The sequence below is a fragment of the Neolamprologus multifasciatus genome, chromosome 15, assembly GCF_963576455.1.
Source record: "Neolamprologus multifasciatus chromosome 15, fNeoMul1.2, whole genome shotgun sequence".
Classification (NCBI taxonomy): domain Eukaryota; kingdom Metazoa; phylum Chordata; class Actinopteri; order Cichliformes; family Cichlidae; genus Neolamprologus; species Neolamprologus multifasciatus.
The window spans coordinates 11,167,908-11,180,151 of record NC_140453.1 but is presented as its reverse complement, the minus strand read 5'-3'; the positions used below and the strand labels follow the sequence as shown (position 1 = coordinate 11,180,151).

The following is a 12,244-nucleotide window of genomic DNA, read 5'->3' as shown; positions in this document are numbered from 1 at the left end:
TTTGTTACTAAATACAATTTTATTGTAGAACTAATGTACACAATGATTATCTGATCTGAGCATTTATGCAACATAAATTAGTGTGCGTCTTTGTAAACTGGTGGCAAGGTTTGAAAAACCCAAAAACAAATCAAATATCAAGCTATCACTGCTACGTTTTTCTGTACAGATCGTTAACAACAAAAGAAGACACAGTTTATTTAAATTAATCAGTGCACTCTTCAACACAGGACAAAACCCCCCTATTTTTAAATAATGCAAAAAAAAAATCTCAAAAGGCACTTTAAAAATGGTAAAGCTTAAACTGTTTAACAAAAGGAATGCAACACATCTGAGGAGGAGAAATTTCCAGGTTGCTGAAGAAATAAAAAAACTCAAAGGAAAGGCAAGGACATGAACGTGTCCTGACCTCACAGACTATAATGACTGGCTTGTAAGTGCCCGACTCTTTCAAACCCCTGAACTCCAGTCTGTGATGCAGTTTAATGTGTGCACAGTTTTGAATGATAAATCTAACATTCAAAGTATTTCAATTTTGAATGACGCTTGTGGAACGCAAAAAATAAAAAGACTTTCTTCAGATGTAATTCAGTTCAAGTACAGGCCATGCGGAGTTCTCATGCACTGTTATCTTTGTTATTTACAGCCTTTACCATAGAAAAAACCCCCACATCAATTTCAAATAGAAGAACATTTTAAATTACATTTGTTTGTAGTAGCAAACATGATTAATGACGATGAAACATCTTCAGCAGCTGATCGTGCTTCCCATTCACACTGGTAACAGAGATCCAGTCTGTATTATCCGTGTCTCACATATATCTGTTTTTGATGTATTCCCTGTACATCAACATGTCCTCTCTGCACAACGCCCTCACCTGGCCCTGACCGGTCATCACATGGCCCTCAAATACCTCCTGGCTGTTTTTGCCCACCTGTGGAGGTAAAACTGCGTAGATGCTGTCCTCTGGGAAGCAGGACACTGGCTCTCTAAGAGAGAAGGAAAAGAAAAATGGGAGAGAAGCATGTGTGATTGGTGTATCGCCATATACATTAACTTTAGGCAAATCACGTGGCTTAAGACAAGGCAAAAACAAGAGGTGGAAAGGAGTTTGTTTGAGCCAACAAAAGACTGTAAACTGCTGCTGAGAGGTGGAAACAACACGAGGAGGGTGAAGATGACTGCTTTCACAGCAGTATTACTCATATTTTCCAAAAACTAGATTTTAAAGCATGTCTTACCATCTTCTGGGTGAATTATCAACTGCGTGCTTGACAAGTCATCTATTCAGTTAGGCTTCCAACAACAGCTGAGGCCTGAGTGAGAGGCTGTTTAGACACATGGCTGCATTTCAAATGGCACCTGCCTCATGATGGGCTGTTTTCAAAGGCACAGAGAAGCCTTGAGATAAATTATGAGCTGCAGAGGACGTTGTAGCCATAGAGTATATGGCTACAACCAAGTTGAGAAAACAAATACCATTTTTGTTTTGGGGCTTATTATTACAAAATGCTGAAAATGAAAACTACTGACTGATGCATTCATTCATCATAAACTGAGAAACCGCAATCCATTACAATTCACTGTTTATTGCCCATAAAATAACAAATATGACCGTGACCTTTAGGGCAATCTGGGCGAAAAGCCCCGCAATGATTACTGTGTGTAAGTTTGATTAAAATCTGACCAACGCAGCAGGAGAAGTGATTCCTGTGGCACAGGTTCATCAGAACTTTGAGTGGATTTTACACACACACACACACACACCTGAGACTTGCTGGAGAGATCTGACTCCAGCAAGTCTCACTTGTTTCACAGCCTGCTACACAAAGAAGCCAGTGCTGTTAGATGAGGTTGGAGGACAATTTATGTGATTGAAAATGAACTTCACAGTTTGCAGTGTGATGTAATACAACTATAAAGAGGTGGTGCTGGTGTTTAAGGGTAGGGTGGCTGTAGCCCAGGTGGCAGAGCAGGTCAGCCACTAATCTGAAGGTCGGTGGTTCGATCCCAGGCTACCTCCTGGCTGCATGCCAAATATCCTTGGGCAAGATACTAAGGATATTTGGTATCCTTAGTATCCTTAGCCACCACCAGTAGGCAAACCCCATGTTTGCCTACTGGTGGTGGTCAGAGGGCCCGGTGGCGCCAGTGTCCGGCAGCCTCGCCTCTGTCAGTGCGCCCCAGGGCAGCTGTGGCTACAATGTAGCCACAGTGTGTGAATATGGGTGAATGACTGAATGTAGTGTGTGTTTCTAGTTCCTTAGGAACTAGAAAAGCGCTATACAAATGCAGGCCATTTACCATTTCAAATAAAGCTCTTATGAGATATTGATGTTGGCAGTTTAAATATGTGCATTTAATAATGAAAAGTGAAGCAATATTGATTACTGACCCTGGTATATTTTTCAGATATATTTTCCTTTTAAATTTATAAGGTTTTTTTTAGTAAATTTGTCACTTTTATCCTCTTAAATTTGCTATTATTTCCTTGTAAAACTATCATCTTGAAAATATTTTTAAACTTTCACTAGCCCTAATACATTGTCACATGAATAGTGCTGATATTAGTTAAACAAGCAAGAAATCTGATTAGTTGCGTGTACAGAGCTGGAAACATGGGTCACAATTTGGCTATTTTCAAACTTTAACAGTATTGACAATATTTGTTAATTTTTATTAGAAGCAGACCTTTTTTTACCCATAAAAATAATTTTTACTTCTTTCTTTCTTGTTCTTCCTATACACATAATATAAAGCAGAAGTATAATGTGTCTACAAACTCCTACAAACCACGTGAGCAACACTGAAAACATTTCAAGTAAATATGTTTGTGTTTTCAAATATTTCAAACTTCATCTTCTGGCCTGTTGAGCTTACTATTACTGTATAAACTGTTTAATTTCTGCAATTTGTACATTACATTTGCCATATTATAAGACAACTTATTTTAGAGCATAGTAAAGCCTCAATTATACCTTCCACATGAGTCTGCTACAGTCCAAATGATATAAATTTCATCATCAGCATGAAGGTCCATACAGATATCCACGTGCCAGTCTATTGTTTGCTTACACCACATGGATTTGTCTGTGGAGGATTTACAGCGCACCAACGATGCATACACTTCAGGCGGCGAACTTGAAAGTAGTGTAAAAGGAATGATTACTCGGCCATTGAGCCCCCAGCTGTCCGTGTTTGTATTTGCAACGGAGTACAGTGAGGTCTTAAGGTCAAGACCTTCCAATACTGAAGAGAGAAATTAAACAATCTTCCCATGAGCAACACTTGCCCCGGTGGTGCCGAAAAGTTCATTTTAATGGGAAGAAACCTTAGAAACCAGATTCATGGTGGGCGGCCATCTGTCCTAACCAGCTGGGGTGAGAGGAGAGCAGAGGAAGAAAAGAAGGCCATTAATCTCTACACCTCACTGATGTTTCTCAACAGGAATGGGCTACAGTATTCATTTCTTTTCCATTTCTATCTCCGTCACTTGAGTCATCTTTGGCTGAGCCTGATGGATCAATAGAGGAACATAGAGGGAGGTGACAAACTAAAAGGCTTCTAACAGTGACAACACGTTTGGGGTGCTGTAACATCTTAGAATAGCACTGTTGCACAACAACAGACACACCTGTAGCACCCTGCGGGCCTGACACGAGGATGACAACAATGGCTGGATGGACTACTGAAAGGCCAGAGAGAAAGACAACGTGGATGAAAAGGTTTGATTCCCTGCTGATGGAGATTTCCTAAAAGAAAATATTGATACTTCTGCCACTTTTGTAAGATAAATTACAAATTTTCTCCTGTTCTATAAGAAGGGATACATACAAGAAACTATCACATTTAAAAACGGTTCACACACCAAAGAAATACTAGAAACACATCAGAGGCTTGTCTTTTATCATCCTTGAATTTTCCTCCTCCAAGTTGATTACATGTCCCCACTGTGTCTTTGTCAGCCTCTGTCAGTCTTCCTCTAAGTGACCTTTTCTTGTCTTTATCCTCTTCAGTTCCACATAACCATCAAACTTAGTCGATGCGAATGACAACCGATCTGATTTTCTAGGAAATTACTGGCGATGATAACGAGTCGCATTCATGGTCTTCTTAGAAAACTGATTGAAAGTGAATACCTTCCTCACCTCTCACCCATGCATTCAAACATGACAAGGGAAAGAAAACTAATTCATAAAATCTTTATCCTACTTTTGCACTTTTTCATTCTATAAAAAGGTATCATTTCTATAATGTCTGTTGAACAACACAACCACTACCAATTCCCTCTGATGCTGTCTCTAAGCCATTTTCCCTTCAGGAACATTTGCTTAATAATAAATGTGTTTTTGTATTTTCCTGAAGCGAGGTTTTACCCTTGGGAAAGTGAAATGATGATCAACTGGTACACCTTTCTCTATGGTCTTCCTCTTTTCTTTCACTATCTTTTGACCAATATATCCATTGTTGCTCCTCTACGCACTCCTGAGCCATCTCAACCTTCTCCTTCCAGTTTTGTCTCCCTACCACCTCATCGTGTCCATCCTGATCACTCCCAACAAAAATCTTAGCTACTCTTCAACTCGGGCACCTCCATCTATCCCCCTGTCTTTTTTGTCAATGACATATCATAGCAGGTCTCGCTAACATCTTGCAAACCTTCTGTTTACGTTCACTACTACCCTTCTGTTACAAATTACTTTTGACATTCAAATCACGGGAGCGGTGATATCCCATATCGCAGCTGAACCCCTCCTTGCTGCCTGCAATCTATTTTTCACCTCTCTTGTGTCTGTTAGACAAGTGACTCGTTCATCTTTACTACCTCTCCTTCCAGATATTTAAACTCACTACCTTACTACAACTGCAAGGAGCTCCCTCCACCTCCCTCCCTAATCTCACTGCAAATCACAATGTCGTCTGCAAACATCACAGTCCGCAGTGACTCCTGCCTGACCTCATCTGCCAGGCTGTCCATGACCACTGCCAAGAAGGGGTGCAGTGTCCTGCACCACAATTAAATATTTCATCACATGAACATAGCTCTTCTCTTGGTATGCTATAAAATCCTTTCGCATGCTTTCCAAAACAACACATTACAGCTCTTTCTGATCATCTCTGTACTTCTTCATCAAAATTTGAAATCTCTAAAATAAACCGTGTCTTAGAGCCAACTGCGAGTTAGTATGGACTCTGCCTGGCAATCGTCACAAATTAACAAGTCATATCTCGTTTGTATAATCCATAAAAACATGATTAAAAACATCAATCTGTGATTTCTGCTTTGGGAGGCTTTGGGTGCTGAACTAATGGAGATTTGTTATAGGCAGAAATTGGGAAGGCGAGTGTGGCAGTTATTTATAGTTACTCTTGCCAGGACAAAAAAATTAGTATTTACTTGATTCAAAATGAGTAAGTAATTTTAGGGGGGTTGTAAAGCTGTAGCTTTTCCACATGATTTGGTTTCTTTACACACAGGAAAAAATCCAAGTGAACTGCAAGCAAACCAAAATGTATCATTACAGAATGTTCACTCTGCTTATTGGACAGATATGTCTAGGGTGCGAGCAGTAAATACAGTAAGAAGGTGCTGTGTTCTGATCTACTGGAGAAAATGAAGAATTCCTGCTCATGTCACAGATGGTTGCTAATGCATACAGACCCCAGCACATCGATTGTGCCTTGTTGCATCCCAGAACACAAAGCACATGTAGCTACAGGAAGTTTTTTTTAGCTCAAACTTGCAATGTACACCTGGTAGTAGGTTTGGAAATCAAGTTCACAGAATCACAGACTGCTCTGGAGTTCATTTGGGACCACACAGGGGCCCCCTCCTCCAAAGGGTCTTAGTGTGTTTGTTTTGGCTCGCACCTACATGCGATTACAGCGTTCAAATCAGCACAAACGGACTGCACCAGAGTTCGATTTAAACAGACTAAAAACTGGAGGTGTGCAAGCACCATCAATAAGTTTAAATGTTCAAACAAGTTTTTTGCACTTTCACGAGAAGACAAAACCTAGCAAATGTTGATATAAGAAGCCATCATGTAAGAAAATCACAAGTGCATGTAGAGGAGGAATTTGTTTCTAAACTGATTTATGTGTTTGCACAGGTGTGTGTGCATGCATGCCTTACAGCTCAAAAGACAGCACGACAAAAACATCTTGTGCGTTTCCATGGCTGCACATTGCCATCACACATGTGGTTGAACTTTGAATCTGGCTGAGGGATAAAAAAAAAAAAAAGGGAAAAAAAACCAAACAAACACCATCTACGGTAAAGAGTGGACTATCTGGGAAATAGCGTGTATGCAAAGAAGTGAAGAAACATATGAGAATTAAACAGTGCGCAGCTAGAAGCCTCGACTGAGACCACTTAGTAGCGCAATCCTTCTCCCAAGGCTAGTGAAAATGTTGAGTGCTTTATAAAAGGGGTAATTTATAACTGCATACCAAGAATACAATACCATACATTACACGTGAGCCAGGTTTATTGAGTTTGAGTACATGTGGCTTTTTCCCCCTTTTTTTTTATTAATAAGTTTTACTCACAGACAGATGATGTTTGCCGGGTTTATGTGTTCAGTTTTCTCCACTCTGTGCTGGCTCTCACCCAAGTGAGCAAACCTGCAGGAAAATACAAAACATAATACAGACAATGAATGATATTTCTGCAAAATAAGCCAGTAGTGTAGGTGTGCATTGCTTACAAATGCTTCTGCCCTCTTCATCGTGAGCGGAACGATCCAAATAACCCTAATCTGTAATAGGGTCGTTATGGCTCTACTGAATGCTTTCAATTTAAGGCTTCATACTGTCTTCAGTGTTCAGCATGTCTTCTGAGATCTCTAATATTTAGATCTCACCATCATCAAATCACAAATTTCCCTGTAGGTCATTTTTCTCTCACAAAGACTCAATAATATGCAACTGCTGAGAGTCCCCCTCTGGCTGTTGCTTATGATTTTTAATATTAATGCATTGATTAGCAGAGCACTGGCTGCAGCCACCATCTTTGGAGCAGTTTCAACTTCCAGCTTCAGTAATGAATGCAATTTCATTCTCATTATGTGCCACTGTAGTAGGAGAATATGAACAACATTCTTCACCACAATTTGAATTGTGTGTGTTTTTTTAAGGTTTACTCCCCTGCTTTAGTCACCCAGTATAGAGTCAGTGGAGATGTTAAAATAAATAAATGCTTTGGTAACAACTAAATGTCAGGACCATTTTATTTATTGTTATGTTAACTACCTAACTCATTAGAAATTGCTCATACATTCTTGACCAATGCCACATTTCTATGTAATGAATATGCTGTATTTTAAATGTATGCATCAGTTTCAGTGTGTTACTGTGTGTGTGAGACTGATTCATGATGTTTATGACATTCAAATGTTTGATTTTTCCATGTCATTCTGATATATTTAAGCTGTTTTTTGTTTTCAGTTCTACATTGCATTTCTCTATAGAAGTGCTGAAAATTAAGTAAGTTAATCTGATTGGCAGTTTCAAGTCAAGTAAATTAATGGGTTTTTTTGTGCTGCAAGTAGTTTCATCTACTTAGTGACAGAGTAAAAATAGGATGCCATGGGATGTAGCTCAGAGGTCATCTACTGATTGCAAGGTTGGTTGTTTGTGAATGTTCAATAGAAAGGAGCATTGAAAAAAGTGCTTGTATGAATGGCTGAATGAGGCATGCAGTGTAAAGTGCTATATAAAAATCATTTACCATTCAACCTCTTTGCAATTAGAGAAAATCGGTGATTGCATTTAATTTTTTTTGCTTTTGCGACTGATTGCAAGACCAACTTGCAACTTGACCAACAATCACTCAGAAACATTTTGAAAGGTTCATAAACTACTGCTGCCTCATTTCTAAATGCAAACAGGTCGCCAAACTGTTGCAATTAGTCAGAGTCAGTGTGTAGGAATGAGGGCACCTCTTTGAATCAGCAGACTCAATGAGCTGCCAACTGTTGTATTTTGATTACACTGCAATATGAAAGCAAGGTTGCTGAACACTTATGTCATTTTGCATTTGTATAAGAATTTCAGTTATTGGTCAAGTTTCTGTTCAATCTGAATTTCTATGTATGCAAACTGTAACAGTTGCAAATTTTGCAAAGTTACCACACTGTTATATCACAACAAGATTGTGTTTAATTCCCAACTTGACTCCATTCAATCTGATAGCAAACTGACCATCTAATTGCCAGACAAAAAAATAAAATAAAATAGTGAGGCGTGGCTAAAAACTATTGCTCAGCACAGTACATGAGAGGATGAAAGCTCATGTTACATATCTTCTGATATAATAAACGCATAGCATGTATAGCCCCCATTGCTTTAATGACAGCTTGGATGTGAGCTCACATAAACTCAAGACGTTTGTCTTATCTTAAATTGAGGTTTTGCACAATGTTCCAAAAATCTTCTATTTTTTCCCCCAATGGGTTCCAGGTCAGGTGTCAGGTGCCCATTGGTATTTTATGGTCTTCAGTAGTTCTTGCAATGCCTTGAAGTTTGTTTGAGGTCTGCAGTCACATGGTCTTTTCCAAACTATAATTTGCACTTACTCTATAAACAGCAAATATTCGCTTAAAAGAATAACTATCCACAATCTACAGTTTTACTGCAGTCATCCTCTTTGGATTTAGGACAGCAGTGTGAGGGGAAAAAAAGCTATCAAAGTTTCATCCAATGATCAATCTGTATCAAACGTGCTGTAAGCTTCCAAAGAACAGACAGTTGTGTTCAGATTCAAAGCCTGCTGATGGCTATTCACTGTGTCCTAATCAGTGTTGGCAGCAAACAGGGAGAAAGGACAAAATGAAATAGAAAGGACTTGCAGAAAAGAGAAGGAAGGGAAAGGTGGAGAAAGAATGGTTGATGCCTGTTTTCAGGATGACCCATATCACCCTGAGGGGGTGACTGCCTGTTCTGCCCCTGTGTCTTGAACCCTGCGTGCAATAATATGAAAAAATTTAATATTTTTTTTCTGGGAGAGGTAATCATAAAATAAGGCTGGAGCTCTTTCATTTAGAGGCGTTTGCTTCAACGTGACGCAAAAAATCCCCTGGATATAGACTATAAAGAGAGCTGTAGAACAGATCATAAATCTATTCATTGGTTTGTGTCAGGCTGACTGATAATATTAAGTGCCTCATTCAGGATAAAGTAGACTTCATAGATTTTAATACTTTTATTGAGCAGCATCCGCAGGTGAAAATATCAGATTGTCCAATACTTTGACATTTGACCTGAATGTCTGTCGTTGACGCTAAAATAGTAAATTAGGAAGCTAAACCTTTTCACTTTAACATTCCAGCAGTGCCTATCATCTTATGACTACAGTAAAACTAGGACAGCAACCTTCTTGCAACCAGAGCTGTTGAATGGAAGACTCCGTTCACTTCAATGGGCCATTTTTTCATTTTTATAGCAATGGCGGATCATGGAGGCTCATGGTCATTCTGAAAGGTAGCAACAATTGCTAGCCGTGGCATAGAGCTATAAAAGAACAGAAGTTTGAGATGCATTTCTAAAAGGTAGGAAGTAAAAAAAATAAAAAATAAAAAATAAAAAAAAATATTTGAAGGTCATATGACACACGTGACGACCCCAAACCCTTCAATCGGGCACTGATTGTAGTATCAGTAACTAAAGTTTGAAGGTTTGAATCATGATTTTATGATTAAACACGTCCCCTAATGGGAGACAATCTGTCTCCAAACAATCACAGCCCATCTTGACTGACTGCAGTCCCTCTCAGATTATCAAAGATTTGCAAATAATTGTTGTTTAATATATACACACAGATTATCACTCACCATGGTACAATCAGTCTGAGGTGGTCTGTGCTGATGTTGGCTACTAGTCTCTTTGCAATGTGGGAACTGACTCATCTGCTTACATTCCTAAATGAAAGCAAGGCTGCTGAGCACTTAAGTCTTTTTACAGTTAAATCGCCATCCTACAGCAACTACATCACTATTTGTTGAGGAATTCAGTAACTCGCAGACTGCAGATGCAAACATGACCCCTTTCACTTGCAAACTGATAGCAGAATGACAGAATACTCTCTGTCTTATTTGCATTTTATTGCCATCTTATTGCTGTCTTGATGCACCAAAACTTTGAAGAAAAAAAAACATTTCAGAGGCAAAGAGACTCCGAGTAGCAATAATTGTATCTCCAACCACAGTTTTTATTAGTGTGACTGAAGCATTAATGGACTAATGGAAACATTTTCATTTCATTATGCAGTCCAGATTTGCAGCTCAATCTTTTAATATAAACACTAGCCTCCTAAGACCCAAACTCTTTTATGGCATGCATTTTAATTTTTTCTTGGCTATTTGAGTTGATTGGGACCTGATGAATGTAAAAACAAAGAATTACCAGATTTTTTTAACCTAATTTTTGTTTCTGAGACAAATGAGATCCACGTATGAGGACACTAGTTTTAACAGTGGCAGTATAATGTCCTCGTAAGTGGATATCAGGCCCTTGTAGAGAAAAATTATGTATTTTCGTCTAGACATCCCAAAATGTGATGTCCACACATGTGGACGCCAGGTCCTAGGAGGTTAAAGGAAATTAACAAGTGGGCAGTAAACATTAGTGCCACAAAAATCAATTCACCCCCTCCCTAAAAAATCTGAAATGTGGTCACAATTTCTTTCTTGAGAAACTGCAAGACAATTGTCACATTAAATGTTTAGACTTTTTGGACTTAAAAGGCCATTATTTCATAATTTTGGCTTAATAGCTATGTGCAAAAGTTTTATTATAAATATTATTTCTAATATTTATCTTATAAATATAAAATTTCTTTGGAAGTCACATATTTTGACCACCAAAATTGAATCTGAAGTGACAATGTAATGTAATTTTCTCCTTGTATTCCTGTCATGTCCAGTTTACAAGACTGGCACTTCACAACAATATTCCTGACGCAATCTTTCCAGTTCGACGACACCACTACACTATAGTCCAAAAGGACACAGTCGTTCAGTGTGAAAAAGTGCATTCTCATCAGCTCCAAATACTCAGCGCCTTGATGCACCTGCAGTGGGAGTATTTGGATGTGGGCTGGTGCTTTTGTCTTATTTTCATTTGCATTGTTTTTTTGCTTTCACTGCCATTAAGAGGTTAGGTTCAGGCAATGAGGATGTAAAGTTTTTCACTGGGAGTGACGGGTTGGAAGTGATCAGATACGAGTACGTCAGAGAGGCAGTTCAGGTTGAGCAGTTTGGTGACAAAATTAGAGAGAAAAGGCTGAGATGGTCAGACATGTGCAGAGGAGGGATAGCAGATATAGTGTACAAAGGATGTTGAAGATGGAGCTGCCAAGCGGTAGAAAAAGAGGAAAACCTCAGAGGAGGTTCATGTATGTAGCAAAAGAGGACACATGGAGGGTGTGACAGAGGAGGATGCTAGAGATGGGGTGAGATAAAGAAACATGATCCACTGTGGCAACCGCTAAAGGAAGCAGTCAAAAGAAGGAAGAGGTGATTAAGTTCAGGCAACGAAGCTACTTTGTACAGCAAAAGGTCTTTGAGTGGGAAAAATAAAGATTACCCAGTTTTTTAAAATGTTTATTATGTCAAATTATGTCAACAGGTTCTTTGATGGATGGATGGCCATCTTTAAATTTAAAGTAATATTGCTGAGATTGCGTGAGTGAAATTGCAGGCCAGTATCTATGATATGATGACTACTGAATATATGTTATTACATATTGTTATAGTTTTCATCCCTTGTATGTAATTAGTAGCTCAGATTTACCTTTGGTAAATGAGTAGGTCATCTTCAGAGGGAAACTCAGCCAGATTGAGTCCATAAGGCTCCTTTGCCATGTGCTGCTGATAAACCTCCTGAAAATGTGAAGAGAGACACAAAAACATACTTACGCATGTGAACAAGATAGAAAAATTATTTAAAAAACAGTTTCCATAAATGTTTAATCGTGGCTTTTAAATGACCGCAAAAAAAAAAAAAAAGAAAAAAAAAGTAAGCTAGTCGACTTATAACTATAAAACCATACAGACAAGGTCATCAGGTTCAGCTGCTTCTCCCCAACAGATTCAGTAATTAGGATGGCGCAAGGAGGTTAATCTTAGCAACTTCAAAAGTAATTTGATTGTTGGTGTCTGGTAAGGTGCTTTCATGTTCTTTCGTGCTTAGGGACATGCCCTCCTGGGGATCTGTCACACAGTGTTCAGTGTCTGTTGGGAT

General features: G+C 38.8%; 1 protein-coding gene across 3 annotated transcripts in view; it reads right to left on the bottom strand.

Annotated features, from left to right (window-relative positions):
- fig4a (FIG4 phosphoinositide 5-phosphatase a) overlaps positions 1 to 12,244 on the bottom strand; it is a 59,448-nt gene continuing 47,204 nt past the window's right edge. For all 3 annotated transcript variants that reach the window (XM_085132828.1, XM_085132831.1, XM_085132830.1), the window contains exons 22-24: positions 11,795 to 11,883; positions 6,554 to 6,628; positions 1 to 990 (exon numbers count right to left, since the gene is read on the bottom strand). In XM_085132828.1, coding sequence (XP_084988954.1) covers positions 813 to 990; positions 6,554 to 6,628; positions 11,795 to 11,883 — 342 coding nt within the window. In that variant the 3' untranslated portion in view covers positions 1 to 812. The remainder of the gene's footprint in view (positions 991 to 6,553; positions 6,629 to 11,794; positions 11,884 to 12,244) is intronic.